Source organism: Molothrus ater, chromosome 3 (assembly GCF_012460135.2).
Source record: "Molothrus ater isolate BHLD 08-10-18 breed brown headed cowbird chromosome 3, BPBGC_Mater_1.1, whole genome shotgun sequence".
NCBI lineage: Eukaryota > Metazoa > Chordata > Aves > Passeriformes > Icteridae > Molothrus > Molothrus ater.
This window is the reverse complement of record NC_050480.2, coordinates 45017736-45034759: the sequence shown is the minus strand read 5'-3', so window position 1 is coordinate 45034759 and position 17024 is coordinate 45017736. Positions and strand designations below refer to the sequence as shown.

Sequence of the window (17024 nt, the reverse complement as noted above, 5' to 3'; positions counted from 1 at the left end):
GCATGTTACATTCTAGTCTGAAATAACAACATACTTGTCTGTTTCTTTACACAAACCTTAAAAAATATCCAGATAGAAACTGAGATATGATTACATCTTTCTAACATATTTGCTGCAAGTACAAGCTAAATATGCTGAACCTATTGCAAAAAACACTTAAAGAAGAAAAAAATGCTTAACGGTTACAAACATCTATTACAAATGCAACTTCATTTAATGCAACTGAAAATATTTCATTAATTTCATAATACATAATTTCCTAAGAAAACCTGTATATAAACAAATATATAAGCATATATGAAGTTCTGCTTTTAAACATTCTAATAACAGGGTTCATCAAGTTTAGCAAGATACACAAATATCTAAAATATATTAAAGTGATACAGTTCTACTATATAGTAATAAATTAAAGACAGAAAATTAGAATACATAATTCAAACATGGTTCTCACTACTATGCAGCAAAATCCAAAGAATGCTGCAAAACCGCAGGTAAAAAGAATAAACTTCATTGTATTGCTTACTAAAATCTGATGTATTGATATCTACTGCATGTAAATATTTAATTTGGAAGGAAAATAACGTTTCTATTCTTAATATAAATATCTGCATAAAAAGCAACATTCTCAGAAGTTCAACTTCTGAATCACTATCACATAACATAACACAATAAATTCCTATTGCAACTTCTCTGAAACCCCAGGAAACTGTAGGAGTAATGATAAGATTTATCTCTGAAAAAAAGCCACTATAGAAAGTATCTAAAAATAATAATAATTTTTTAAAAGGAAAGAATTCCCTATAGAAAGTACTGGAGACATACCACTGGATATTTTTTTTTTTAAATGTACATATTCTGGAGTTTTCAATTAGTTCTGCCTGAATCTATTTAAGTACATGCAAAATGAAAACCGAGTGGGCAAGTCTGATGGTGGATTGGGTTTTTTTGTTTAGTCTGGATTTGTCTTAGGAAGTACAGTCTTTAACATTGGGATTGATTGGATTTTATTCTCTTATCACCAACATGATGTAATTGTACCACAGGACAGCTGAAGACAGCAAAATGCACATAAGTACACATGATGCCTTTTTTTTTTTTACATATGGGTAAAAAAATAAAAATACTAGCGTATGAATATACTGGAGAAAAACGCTCAGAATTTTTGAAGGCCAAGTTTTGCTCAGCTGACAAATTCATCTACTTTTCACATACAAAATCTGTCTATCAGAAGCCTTCAATCACTACAGCCACCTCCAGCCTTCCCACAGTGCACAACACAACAAACACTATACAGTATTCTCATTGAAACGCTTCTCATAGGCAAAATTCTGCTTTCAAAGCTGTGAAATGCAGTTGAAATATTGAAATATCTCATCTTTCTGTAGCCTATTACTTCCCAAACTTGGCCAATCCTGAGGCTACTTATCCTGAGGAAGGTTTTACAGAAAATGAATAATATAAAAATTATATAAAGGGGAAATATAATTAAAGGCATGGAAATATAAAGTAATTATCAAAGGTACTTCCAGATAGAATTGGGCTTTTTTATAAAACCTTAACTGATATACCTTTTCTGGAATTTTGTGAATTTAAGCCAACTTTAGTGCATACAATATACAACTAGACACCTTCAAATAAGGTAAAACCCTAGCTTCAATAATTTGCGACTGAGAACTTGTTTTCTCCATTTGCTAATATAGCGTTACCTGAAAAAAAATATCAGCTTTACTACAAATAAAGAAATGCTTTTAACACAGAGGAAAAACAGTAAATTACACAACAGATTAAAAAAAATCATTTAGGTAAGCAGAGATCATGAAGCACATGCAATTTTTATATGGAATCAAGCATCTGGTCTAGGTTTTTCCCCTTATCTGTTCAACACATGATAAGTGCAGTACTCAGTAAACACTCTTCAGATCTACCTGCAATAAAAGAAGCAATACAAATGAAATCATAACCCATTGGGTAATAGTCTGAAAGATTAATGCTAGCAGGAAAATGGATTAATGTGCTTAAATTTATTTACAACCTTTGAATTTCCTCCCCTTGATATATCTGGATTGGTAGACTACTTAAACAAGAGTTACAATGGGTACTATAAAAACTTTAGGCACTAAAAATCACAGTCAAGAATAAATACTTCACTGTTTCTTCTTTGTCAATTTAAATTTGCTGTTCCTTTTTCCTCTTTTTAATTTTTTATGAAATGCATGACCTAAGGTAGTCACAGAAAACTTAAAATATTGTAAATACATAGAGTTAACATTACCTTTTGCTTCAAGCTCCAGTTTCTTTTTCTTTGCCCATATGTTATGGTAGTTTTCAGCCATCATCTCAGCCATAGCCTTGGGAAAACGGAGAGCTTAGTGATGTGGGTTGCTGCAATGAATAACTCTCAAGAAGGACAAGTTTCTGGCTGATATTAAATAACAAGTTCTGTTCTCTGGGAAGTGTAATACAATTACACTGTAATGGTTCACTGGAAACAAGTTTTTACTGAAAAAATATTGTGTAGAATTTGGGTAGAATCAGCATGGGTATGAGTCAGGAACCTGGTGCTGAAGAAAGAATTCTTATTGCAGACAACAAGGAACCACAAAGAGAAGAATAGTTCTGGAAATAGTACTGGGGTGTCAGATGGGGGATTTCATTCTGAAAACAAGGCCAAAAAGAACCCTCTGAAGGCACTGTCAAGGGAAAGAGAGAGCAGCAAGCCAGAGCACCGAATCAACATTGTTACTGCTGTCTGTGGCAGATTAATTATAAACTCATGGATATAGCTTCTTCTCTGTGGATACTGTGCTCATTTGTGTGACCACACTATTAAAGCCACTGATCATTTAGAGCATAAATTAGTCCATATATTTTTCCTACAAAACAAACTTCTTCAGACCTGTGAACTAGAAGCTAGACACTGAACTAAACAAAACAGACAAGCTCTCCAGTGTCCACCTAGTGGGAAGCGTTTCAACATGAAACGACTTTTTAAACTCACCTCTGCTGTCCTCCTGTCTGTGTACACTCTATATGTAGAGAGTGGTGGAATTTACTGCAGATTTCACTTTACATTTCTTTCATGAACCTACAGAGACCTTCTCATCTTCAGTAAGGATTTTGAGTAATGAGTAATTGTATTTTCTCAATACCAATTTCTTTATTTGTGAGAATACTCATGAATTGAGCAAGTTTTCAACCATATCTTATCTGTCCACAAGACAATTTGTTTCATGAACATTTGTCCACTGAATAAATGACAATATATTTCTGTTGTGTATGGTAGGTGCCTTCTGTCATGCACACTCTGATCCTGGTATTTTGATAATCCAAATTAGGACCTTAAAAGGATGCACAGTAATCTGTGTTTTCATAGAACCTAGCAAAGCAGAGTGCTATGAAGATGTTTTTAGAGCAAGACCTAGCTGCTCACGGAGCTAGGATGTGACCAGGTGACTTAAGACCAAAATGAGGAGTATTTTGCACTCGTACAATTTAAGACATGGTCATGAGTCTTGCTAGCTAACCCTGAACTCCAACTTGAAAGGTATTAAACATTTTCTAAAATGTTCAAAATTACACATAGTTGATTTTTAAAACTCAGATCTCATTAATAGCCAACATGTGTATAAATTTCCTCAGTATCTATATCAGGACAATTAATAGCTGAAATTACATTTGAATTAAATTTGCTTAGCTTTTAATAACAGATTTTGAAGCTCATTTCAAAGAAGACCTCTCTTCATAGGGCAAATGAATCATAAAGCCAGCAAGCTCTGCCTTATAGCTAAGGGCTACAAAGGAAATATAAGTAATGACAAGAGTAAGAGGGTACAGCATAAAAAAAATAAGCAAGGGGCGAAGAGAAGTTCCAATGCCCTTTCTATGTGACTTGTGACAGGATGGTTACTTTCATCTGGGCTTGGTTTACTGCATCATAATATTATGATGATGTTCACATCATGAGTTGTTTCCTAAGTATTAAACAAAGTCTGCCAAGCCTTTCAACTATACTGAGTTTATAGAAACATTAAATGTCATAATTGTAAGAGTTTTTCTCATCAATTTAAGAACACAACAGTAGAGGCAGTTATTCAATTATCAATTTTATGAACTCTTTGGAATGATCAGCAATCTACTGACAGTTAATTGGTAGAAAATTCTTTTAAAGTTAGTCAGCAATCTAAAACTGCTACAACTATGAAACTGGAAACTGCAAGACAGTAATCAAGGAGTGGAAATCCAATGTGAGAATTTGTTTAGAGGTACAGTAGAGTATATACTGCACTAGTCAATTAATTTACTACCACTGCTTGTTTGCAATATGGCAAAGCTCAGTATGGGCAAAGTTAAGCCTGTGTTTCAGGACTCAATTGTAGTCAGCTTTGAACACCATGTTGCCATCACTAGACTGGTACAAACACTCATGCTAACTCATTTAAAGCTATTTAGAATATGCCTACATTACATTGCAATTGTACTCACAGGAAATTGGCAGACTGTAAAACCTAGCACCATACTCCAGCAAGCACCATGAAAAAAATTCTAATGCCAGGAACAGACCATCAACTAAAACATATGTTGGTCCAAATAACAGCAACCTACTGACACATCTGTCAAAATCCTACCTCCAATTCCTTCATTCTCTATTCTCATAATACTTAATGGTTTCTGATTCTCATTCCTTCAGATTAGAGATAAAGAGCGTTGACAAAATGCTTTGAAAAGATGGTGGAGAAATGAATGGGAAACAGAAAAATTTGATGCTGCTAGCTCTTCTGAACATGATTCTCTTCAAAATGGCAAATGTTCACAAGAAAATCAATCCAGAACTAAACAAAATTTCAAAGGTTTTCAACATAAACCATGATTTTAAGCAACAGAGGATCAGAGAGGAACAATGAAAAAGACCAAAAAGCCCCCACCAAATTCAAAGTATATCAAAATAGGTAATATTTGGTACCAAATTGTTTAAAATAAACTAGCAAAACAGGCAAAATTAAATTGTAGAACAAACCATAAGCATTTTAGGTGTTTTTGACTTACATGTAAGTCTCTGGAGAGGGTGACATTGCTCATGTCAATTGCTCGAGGAGTGTAACCATGGGCTGTATCTACAGAGATCTGAATGACAAATGTGCAAAACCAGGGAGTTACACAAGCATTTATTATGAAGAAGTTAACGCTAACAAGACACTGAAAGTAATTAGGAAATTTAAAGAAAAAGTCACTTGTAGATCTCTAGAGAGCAAGAAGATTTTTGTGGTCCAGCTGAAAATATATCAGGAGTAGTAAACTTCAGTGAGAATTAGGCAAAGGGCAACATAGTTTGTTCCCAAAGACAGATGGCTATCAGACACAAATCCCTTTCATTTAAATACAAGTTTCACTTGAACTCATTTAGAGTTTGAACTTACTGTAAACAAGGATAAAGTTATGATTAAATCTCTGCATTATCTGGAGATTCTTTTTTTTTTCAGCAATTTCACACAATCTAGTTTAAGGTGAATTCAGGCAAAAATCAAACTTTTAATTTAACTTTTCAACCCTATTTCTACATTTAAGATTAGAACCTATAAATAGTTCTCTTTTACCTTCTGTCCCTCCTCCCAGTCCAGAAAATATCACCATGTCTTTATTCTTTGTTTTTACTGTCTAAATTTGTCAGCGGTTTGCTTATTACACTGACACATGGTCAAAGGAGGATAAAAAGTGACAGAGGTTTCCTGGATGACACTGACACAAGAAGTGTGGCTAGAAAAGAGGCATTGACAGGCTCTCCTCTGTGGATTATGCAGTAACAGGTACCTCTTGCTTTAAAAAGAACAGTATCCAGGCTTTTCTTCCTATGTGTGTGACATTATTTTCATATGCATGTATATGAGCATATAGAGCCCTAAAAGTTGAAAGGCTTCCTTTCAAAAGGCAGTTATTATTGATAATAGAGAATAACACAAAGTTTTTAGGAAAATGGCTCACTTGACTGGTTTGAGATATGCGACGTGTCCGATTATACAGTGCCATGGAATCTCCTTCCCGTGTTCTTTCAATTCTCCATCCCCATGCCAGCATGGTTTTGAGTGATTCTTTGATTGGCCATCGATAAATTTCTTTCTCCTAGAAGAAAGTACATGCAGTAATAATTGTTTATGCTGTACAGAGCAAAAAGTAACTATTGACTTATTCCTGGTTATACTGAGATGCAAAGAAATGTGCTGAATTCAACCATTATGGCTCAGGGTTATTGAAATTATGCAAATAAATCATATAGATTTAAAAAGTTTATTTATCATTCAAGAGGTGGGGAAAAGAATTCTGGCCCTGCCGGAAGCTGATGATCTCAGGGAAAATTGTGTTAATAGCATGAAATCAAGGGTAAAGCAGAAATTATCAGGAGTAATGCAGTGTTTTATCTGCTACATGAACCAAAAACCATAATCACAGAATCATAAATAAGTCTGTTTGAAGAGATCTCTGGACATCTGCCTCTACCTTCTGTTGAGTTCAGATAAGGTACCTAACTGGGCTATCAAGATTAGGTTATCTAGGTCTTGCTGCATCATGCTTTCAACATGCAGCTGATTTCACCACCTTTTTGGGTGGTTATTTCAATATGTAAGCTCTCAAGATGAGAAGAATTTTTAGAAAGCATTTCTGCTAAAGAAGCTTACAGCCATCGCCCATTCTCCTGTCACTGTGCACCCTGTGAAGAGAATGCATCCATCCATCTTCTCTGTAACTAATGCTTAGGAACCAGGAAACCAAGACCATCTCTCCAGCAACTTTCTCCCCTTTAAGCTGAAAAAACCCAGTTCATTCAGCATTGCTTCATTTATATCAAGTTCTCCAGATGTCGTGGTTTTCTGCTGGAGACCAGACAAAGGCTAAACCTAAACCACTAAGCAAGAAGGCGTTCCTGTGTGACCTTACTGCAAAAATAGAGTGGCAATATCACATTTTGGTTTCACTGTAAGTTATGCCATGTAGATTCAGCTTTGTGAGAAAAAGTTTGAGTGGCCTATTTATTATACAATGAAACCTTTCTCTATCTTTTCAGGATTTTGAGAAAGGCAACAACCACACATTAGCGACATAGTGTAAGTATTTTTTTTCTTCAAACAATGAAAAGACAAGGCAATATATTTTCAGTGATATTTCAGCAACCATCCATCAAGCATGAACAAGTCCCTTACCTTTTCAGACAGTAATTTATATTGTTTCATTAATGGTTGCACTTTTGCAGATTCAGAAAATGTTTCACCATAGGTCCATCCATTGGCAAACTGAATAAGGATAAAATGGGGAAACACAGAAAATTATGAAAAATCCTTTCCATTGGTAGAAATTAACTGAATAATGCTTCTGCAGAGCTGTTCTCTTAAAGTTTCCTTTCTACTATTTTCTCAACCAACATTTATATTATTTACAAATTAAAATATTGATCATGCAGCATGCCATCTTTTTGCAAAATAACGATTACCAAAGCAACCATATGGATACATTTTTCTTTCAATTATTTTTATAAAGCAGAATACTGTACTACAGCAGAGGAACTATTTTTTTTTAACACTGGACAAACAAAACGCACAAAGGAATAAAAAGGATAAAGAGCTTATTTGATTTAAAAAAAAAAAATTCAGATCCATAAAACTGTAAAACAATAACCAAGTATATTTACTCAAAAGTCAGCAAAAAAAAATTATTAAATGATAAGCACTATTTTTAAATACTTATATGCATTTTAAAAACTTTCCTGCAAATATATTTCAAGAAAACAGTATATCTATACCTTACCTACATACCAACTTGTAACATCATGAAAAATAATAACATTCAGAATAAAATATTTTAAAGATGAAATTGATTCAAATAAAAATATGATTTTATTTTAAGAGAAAGGTAGATTTTACCTTTTCCATTGACCATTTGTCATGAGCATGTTCTGCATATTTGTTGATGAAATATTCTAGCTTTTCAGGGATTGTAATGCTGAAAGCGAAAAGAAAATCAACATTATATCACACAGGCTAAAATTTAATGCCTCTGTTGTAAAGAAAACTTCAAAATAATAAATAATGCACACACCCTTTCCTGTTTTTCACATACAGTTTGCTCCAAGGCCCAATTAAATCAAGAAGATATTGGAATTATTTCATGGGCACTGAATGACAACCACAGATGCTGTAGGAATTTTAACTTCTTTGAAACATGCGTGCAGGGGAAAATCAGTAATGAGATCAAGCACTAGTGCTATTTGTCCTGTATTTTCTTAGTATTAGAGCCATAACTACAACGTATAGTTTCAGAAATATGGTAGGAACTTATTGCACATGTCCATTATAAACTAAGTGTGCTAACAGTCTTTCTTTAAACATTATCTATTTTATATATTCCAAAAATATTTATCAAATATCAGTTGTTTACTTCATCAGCATTGCTACAAATGAAAGGGTATAGCTACTTTTGATCACTGAGGAAATAGTAATACCTTGCCCTCCTAACAAACAATTTCAATACAAGTAGTGTTAGAGTGCCATCTACTGTGAAATAGAAGTCTGGATTTTCAGTCTTTTTCAAAAAGCAGAAATGTAAAACCAAATTATGTCAGAGTAACAGTTTGCAAGAGCCTCACAGTCACACAAAGGTCAGAAAACATTCATCCAGCACTGTCAGCAGGTTTTTATTGTTTGTAAGATTGTATTTTGAGGGGAACCCTATTAATACTATAATACTTCAAATAATTTCAGAAATGCAATAAAATTACAAGCACACTAACATCCTATTATCTATACCTTCATACAAATAGGTCCAGTACTAGCAAGCAATGCAAAGCTGGATTTACATGTTAAAAGAATGTGGGATAATTTGGAGGTTACAATGATAGCAGCAGTTCTTTGTCTTGATACATCACAGAACTGCTGACTCCTATAGCAATGAAGTGACATATAATTTCAGTAATATCAAGTAACATTTTCTGATTTTTTCAAATCTATTCTAGCTATCTACATTTTTTTGAAATGACACCAGATAAAAACTCAATTAAATGATAATATAATATTCTTAAGAAAATTTGTTAAAAACCTTCATAAATTTTAGCTGCATCTTAGAAAAATGAATTTAAATGGTCACTGATGTCCTTTCTATGCTCCAGATTAGTTTATGACTTTTACTGCAGTATTTAGATGTGCATACATGTACAAACATGCTGTCAGGAAGGTGCCAATCTACTGACAGCATCCTGTGTGCTGAATGTTAATACAGGCAGAAAACTCACAGGGGCAAGTGAAGCAAATGTTTTACATCAGGTTTTTTTTAAAATATAATCCGCAGCCATGCTTCTGTAAGACTATTCTATACAAAGGGAAATGGCATGCTTGCTGCTGTCAAAAATCAGAGCAGAAAATTTCCATTCAGATACGTGCTTTTTCACGCTAGTATACTTTAAAAAGCAGGGCGAGAGTCTGGCTGCCTAGAGGGAATGAAGATTATTCTGTCCAATTCCCATTATTCATATTTAAAAGATTATATGAAGGCACAATCAAACAATTTTCTGTAGGTACACTGTCATTCACACAGATTGGAATTAGTGTCTTGACATATGTTAATAATGACAGGGATGATGTAGACTTGTCTACTTTTTCAGCTTCTAAGAGCATGCTGGTTTGTTTGCAGCAGACATATAAAGACAATTGGATAGTTCTATCTCCTGGGTAAAAATGCATTAAAAACATTCTAAGTGGACCAAGAAATTAATGATGTAACTTGCTAGCTATTGCTTTACTTGATTTAAAATAAATACATAAATAAAAATATTAAGATCTCCATTTTATCTATAAAGTAAGCATTCAGAAGCTTTAAATTCACATCATGCCAAACAACAGACTCCCCCCCCTCTTTTCAACACAGCATGATCAAAAAAACCTCCAGGTGCAAAAAATTCCTTACTTTGAGGTATCAACAGGTTGAGGATTAAAGTTCCCATCTGAATCCATTGAAGATTGTTTTTCCATCATATTGACATAATTTGATTCCATATAATCTGGTGGTAAGGCCCCTGCAACTGCACTCAGACAAGGCAAAGCCAATTTGAAGAGTTCTTGTTCATACTTCTGTGGAACACACAGGGGACAGAAAGTGAGGAGTGAAAGGGAACCCTCAACATCACCAGTGAAACTGATGCAGCGGTACATGAAACCAAGCAGCCAGAGAACGGCTCTCTTACTCAGTGTGAAACTGAGTTTTTGTTCTGAAAATAAAGAGAACTGACTTTCCAAAGCAGAAAGTTAGATGCAAGTCTTAATCTTGCTCAAGTAAATCGGAAAAGCGTTGACTTCACCGGTAGCAACACTAAACATTTTTCAGATGCCAGGAAGACAGCACAGCAGAGGAATATGCACAGCATTCCTTAACACTTAGATTTGAAATTAAAATCATGACATTTTAAATAGGTTTGTTTAAAATAGTCACAGAATGAACAATAAATACATATTATTAAACTACTGTATAGCACAGAACTGATTCAAGGGTGCTGAAAGTACAACTACTAAGCAGAAAAGTGTACAGATCTGTACAGATACATCTCAAGATTATTGCTTTAGTGTCATGGTTTTTTTAATTAGGAGATAATATCTTATACCTACATTAAATTAGAAGCTATAAGAGGAAGATTTAAACTCACTAAAGCCTGTATTTTTTTTCCTTCAAAGTGCATGATACAGTGTTGATATAAGCTGGGTAAAAACTACAGATTAAGAAAAAAGGTTACACAGTAAGGATTTTACAGTAATGGATACTAAAATTACTTACCTTTTGAGATAAAGCATCAAAAATACCCCAGAACAACTTTCTGGATAAATGAAGTTCTTCTTCTGAGGCAGCACCAAAGTTACCCCATCCACTTGGCAAACAATAATACTTCCAGCATCTTTCATAATGATTTGTCAGTAACTGAAACAGAACATATTTTGAAAGCAAATAGAAATATAACTGCTGAGGTTCTTCCATTCTGGCCCTCAAACATTAGACAGATGCTACCAGAAAAATTTCAACTTTTATCAATAAGCCATGTTGTCTATATATTTTTTTAATCACTGGTGCATATACACTCAGAATGAGCAGCTTTTTCATCTTTGCTTCAATACCATTTTGCAGAGCTTTTTTGTTTTTGGAAAATATTCCAAGTCACAGTCAGTAGAGAGCTGACATGATTTCCTTTTTTCAAGTCTGAACAAACTTCAAGTTGGAAAAATGCAGCCATTTATAACATAAATGTGTATATGTGCATAAAAAAAGACAGGAATTTAAAAAAAAAAAACATGATATGTAGAAGTGAGGATTTTGATAGCCAAAAATATAACCTTGATACTGCACTGTTCTTTTACACTTTCAACAGATCAGGAAAAAAATCCCAAAACAATACATGTAGTGTATTTATATATCTTCATATTTAAATATTCTGTTAATATTCATTTACTATTTAAATTGTTGGATGACTAAAGAAAAAATGCAGAGAAGAACTTAGATGCATATAAGATGTAAATAGACCAAAGTTTTATTATTTATGTAGAACCACATGAGTCTCAGAAATATGGACTCTAAGAGCTGAATGTATTTTAAAATATTTTTTAAAACTATACTCAATCATGTAATGGCCAGACAAGTTTGCTTTTTGACTACATGTGGATAATAATATATATGAATATGTTTTTAAACTTAGTCAAGAGAGTAAGGTAGGTTTAGTCTTAGAGAAATACCTGATGAAGCACTGAAATGATTTAAGAGGAAATAAAAACAAGGCAGTCCTATTCCAAAATGTCTGAACTATATGGAATTCAGGAACAGCATCACAGATTTGAATTTGCATGCTGCTTAAAACCTGAGGCAATTTTTATCTGTAGAAACCAGCAAATGTATTCACAGAAGATAGCACTGTATTCTGATTTGCCTTCATCATTTTCTCCTCTCTTCCCATTCAAAATTAGATTTTCAGATGTCTGATTAACTTACAGCTGCCTCTTTACATTACTATAACTGGCTTGCCAGCCCATGCCCGTAAGGAATGCACACCACAGTACTACAATATTTTCAAATCAGAAACACAGCAGATATGGGTAGGAGTCCCTTGTTAAATCACTGGAAATCAGTTTACTGTCAGTGAAACCTTTTCAAAGTTATAGGTCTATCTTCAGATAAAGATTCAATTCTTCAGAAGTATTAGCCTTTTTGGTAGGAATGGACAAAATCCTTTGCCCAAACTAACACCATGGTTCTCTTCACATCTGTACTCTCACAAAGCCTGACTAGCCAAAAGGATCCAATTATTATTTCCTTACTGGTCAGTTCAGCAACAAGGGCAGCTCACTGCAGTCATGACCCTTGGTATCATAAAATCTATTCTTTTAGATGAATAGATGTCAAGAAGCTGGGTTTTTTTCTTCCCCCCTCAAAAAAACAAACCCCAAAGCACTACAGCCATACAGGAAGTGCCAAGTTACTATTTGGTTTTAGCAGCACATAAAATGCCATAATGCATTAGAAGAGTCCCCTTCAGGGCAGTATATTGAATTATTGACTGTTTTTCTCACAAGCATGAAAGAATGGCTGCTCCAGAATCTTTAGTTTGATTGAGGGTTTCTGGGAGGGCATAACCAAATTATGAACTCCTTGGCAGGACTTCAGCAGCAGGCCCTGGTTTTGAGATTAACAATTTAAATTCCTCTTCTTTCACCAGAGTTGCAGATGTGCTGATGTGCTCTTAAAGCATAAAAATATATTAAATAAAAAATATTAAGTATCCAGTGCAAAACTGTGGTGGGAAAGCATTAAAAAGGACTGCTGAAAAACAGTAGAGAAGTTGTGGAAGCAAATGTTTATGAAAAGTAATGATGATGTCAGGAATCTTTAAAGAATGTGTCAGCTCCAAAAGGAAAAAAACCCTCATTTTTCTTATGCATTAGGAATCAGAATAAAAAGATACAGCTAAACTTTTGGGAGCTGAAAACAAAATGCAACATTACTACTAAACATTATTACTTCACAGATTTCCAGCCACCACCAACAGAGTCCTTTTTCCAAAAGCAAGGAAAACCAATGCAGAGGTGAAATGTAAGAGCACATACAAAACTGTCAATTGTTATGTTTTGTGCACTGGATTCTGCACCCTGACCCTAAGGATTTTTCTATTCTGTTTCCACATAGGCTGGAACAAACAGGAAATAATTAAAGGAGAAGCAAACATTAGACCCAGACTTCGTAGTTCCATATGGATGGATGTAAATCAGACTGAATTTCTCCCAAACCAACAGTTTATCCTTAAAAACAATGGTCTTAGATTACTGCAGAGTGGAAATAACAAATATTACAGAGAATCTTCTCCACGCAACTATTTTCTGTTGCATAAAGAATAGTGTTGAATACTAATATTTACTTTTACCTTGAGAGGCATCTTTGCATGTTCATTTAACAGAGGTACATCAAATACTAATCTCCTCAGCAAATGCTGCATCATGGAAGGCCGCAACTGCCTAAAAGCAGACAAACCATTTCAAAAGGGTGTACCAGCACAGTTTCATGTAAATAATTGATAAATACATTAAAGCAACATATCAGCTCTATGCTGTTAACATTCTTCAAATGCATAAAATAGTATTTTCCTTGTGGCACTAGGGGTCCAGAAGAAAGCAAACAAGTGTATACCAAAGAAAATATTCCGAACAAGCTGAAAATCAAATGCTTCAAAGAAGCCAAGAAAACATCTGATCTACAGACAGAGAAAACCAGGAAAAAAAACCCTGCATTTTGATAATGTGTATTAGGATCACTATGCTCATGAAAAAAAAGGTATAATGTTAATTTCTTGTAATATATCTCAATGACTCCTAAAATATCTTAGAAGCTAATGAAGACGTAAGAGCACTATCTCTTTAGATGTCTTAAACAAGACATGGCAGAGGGCACTAACTGGAAGGAGAGAAGAAATTGTTATAATATGAATTTTAGAGTGGCATAGACATTAAAGCTTTCCAGATAAATAGCAAAATCTGGTAAATTTTATTGGTTCCTATCAATGCAATGTATATATTGAAGGGTCATATCAAATACCATCTAATGTAATATATTTTTAGGGTATTTTTACAGTATTATAATATAAATGTCTGTAATTTCTGAGCACACAAGCACACTATTAAAAAAAAAGTCACAGTGATATACTAAAAAAAACAAAAAACAAATCCTCTGGTGAACTGAAAGCCTAAATGCTAACTGTAATTAGAAGCTGAATTCATATTTGCCTAGTCAGCTTTTCATCATTGAGCCTGTGGATTTATAAAATATTGGATAATAACCAACTGGTTTTGACCTGCAGACACACAAACAAAATCTGTCACAAAGCTGTTTAGTGGAGACATAACAATACTAGTCATTGATTACGATTTCAAATGGAACACACCATAAACAAACCTCTACATAGAATTAGATAAGTTACTGAATATAAACCAGAAATCTGCACAGCTAAAATTATTTAAATGGCAATTCAGTCTATGTATTACTCTAGAGCTTTTTCTTTTTGCATTCTCGTAGTTAATCACCAAGGCTTTAATTTAAAAGATTTGGTGATGGTAGAATAACTGAGGACTGAATGAATGAGAACTGAGGAATGACTGGTAATTAATAAAACTGCAAATTGAGTACAGTATCTTAACAACTATCACAATCATCTTACAGGGGGAAAAAAATCCTAATCTATGTTACTGGTGGCATAGTTCTGCATTCCTGTATTATAAATATCAACGATTGCTTTATCACTTAGCATTTCTGCGCAGCCAGGAGTATTTTCTTACCCACAGATGGACAGCAAACACTCTTCAATAGAATCTCGCTGAGCTTTGGTAAGAGAGCATCCCTTTGAGAGTCTGTACACAGTGTGCAACAAGGAATCAATGAGGGAAGCATGGTGCTCCGTGCCAGCAAACAGGGGAGCACATCTGGTCAAGAGAGGCAAGACTGCTGTGCAAAGGTATCGATTCAGAGCCAAAGCCATGTCTGTAGCACTTAAAGCAGCCTATAAATTAAACAGGACAGAAATTAGACTTGTCTCATCAGTGCAGTTACAAATGAAAACAAATTGTTTTTGTCCTACAGTTGTAAAAGGGGAAATTTCCAAAACACAGAAAGGAGGATGTGATACCTACTAGAGTTAGATGCCTACCTTCTTCTGCTGCTTTTAAAGTCTCATAGAAAAGTTTGGTTTTGTTTTTCATGAACGAAAACAAAAACAGTAAATGCAGCCATTCAAAAAATTATTTTCAAGATTATATTGAAAAATGTCATAATTGCTAAACAGAACACTCCAAAATCAGTTACTATAAGTCAGTATCTTTTTGCTATGAACAAGGCCAAGTTCCATGTGAGTTAAAAATCCTCACCCGCTCTTTCTTAAATATCTGGCAGAAAAGGACCTGAGGGTGTTGGTGAACAGCTGAACATGAACTTGTGCCCAGGGGGCCAAGAAGATTGCTGGCATTGTGGTTTGTATCAGCAATAGTGTGACCAGCAGGCCAGTGATCCTGCCCCTGTACTCAGCACTGGTGAGGCTGCACCTTCAGTCTCCAGTTTTGGGCCCCTCACTGAAAGAAGGATATCAAGGTGCTGGAGTCTGTCCAGAGAAGGGCAATGGAGCTGGTGAAGGGTCTGGAGGACAGGTCCCATGAGGAGCAGCTGAGGGAGCTGGGGCTGTTTAGCCTGGAGAAAAGGAGGTTCAGAGGAGACCTGCCTGAAAGGAGTCTGTGGTGGTGATGTGTCAGTCTCTTCTCCCAAGTAATGAGACAGAACAGGAGGAAATGGCCAGAAGTTGCAAAGGGGAGGTTTAGATGAGGTATCAGCAAAAATTTCTTGACAGAAAGGGCTGTCAAGCATTGGAATAGGCTGCCTGGTAAGTGGTGGAGTCATAATTCTGGAAGTGTTCAGAAAAACAAAATATATATTCCAAAAAGTGGATATGGCACTTGAGGATATGATTTAATGGTGAACATGATGGTGGTGCTAGGTTGACAGATGGACTTCTTAATCTCAGAGGTCTTTTCTGACCTTAACAATTGTATGATTCTATGATCCTAAATAACAACATCATTATTTTCAGAAAAAACTGTTGTCATAAAAGGTCAAATAAGAAAACCAAATTTAATGTCTTAGCTCTCATAATAGCTCTCTAAATCTAAGTTTTCTGGACCAAGACAGCTAAAAGAAATTAGATAGAAAATAAGACTCACAGGAGGAAAAAAAAAAGGCAGCAACAGTGAGGAGGAACTAAAATAGAAATGTGGCAATTTTCTAAATAACAGTGTAGGTGTCCCTAACAAATGCACAGAGATGAATGCTTTCTGTCTATCTCTGGAAAGAGTCTCCCAGTCACTTCTTCCCTGCCGCTTCACTGGCAGCTCATCTGATTTGGATTCCATAGCACAAGCTCAAAAAGTCTCCTGGGGGAAAAGCATTGCATCTTTTGTAGATAAGGGTATCACTGCAAGTTCTTAAAAAGTGAGCATTACACTGGATGATGCATCTTGAAAAATTATCAAAGCTCAGAAGAAGCAACATGCAGTTCAGCCAGCATTTGAGAAACACAGAAGATGTGAAGACATCAAAAATGCTTTTCCAAGGGATGAAAAATTCTGTAGTGTTCTATAAGGTAAGAGAAGCAACATAAAAATAGACTGGAGCCCTTACCGTATCTAATGAGGCAGCAGCACGAAGGTCTGGCAGAAAGCCAACTTCAAGAAGGTGTAGAAGAAAATCCTGGTCCTCAATTCCATAGACCCTGTCAAGGAACAAAACCATGGCTGCCTTGTGATCTGGGCAAAACCCCGCAGACATGTCAGGTTCCACCACAGTACCATCTAAAAGGAAGAAATAAGACTTCAGTGACAAGGATTCTCCTTCATCAGCAGACTAGGCAGTCATGCTGCTACTTGACAGAGCCTTTGAATCTCTGTTAACACCTAGGCCCCATATTTTGGTTAGACAAAGGAAAT

The 17024-nt window shown here is 35.0% G+C and overlaps 1 protein-coding gene across 1 annotated transcript in view; it reads right to left on the bottom strand.

The window, feature by feature from the left end:
• Positions 1–17024, bottom strand: part of RYR2 (ryanodine receptor 2) — a 385720-nt gene that overhangs the window by 95283 nt on the left and 273413 nt on the right. The window contains 10 exon segments of the mRNA XM_054514420.1: positions 2273–2348; positions 5044–5121; positions 5977–6114; positions 7191–7280; positions 7908–7986; positions 9943–10106; positions 10804–10944; positions 13430–13520; positions 14835–15055; positions 16720–16889. Coding sequence (XP_054370395.1) covers positions 2273–2348; positions 5044–5121; positions 5977–6114; positions 7191–7280; positions 7908–7986; positions 9943–10106; positions 10804–10944; positions 13430–13520; positions 14835–15055; positions 16720–16889 — 1248 coding nt within the window.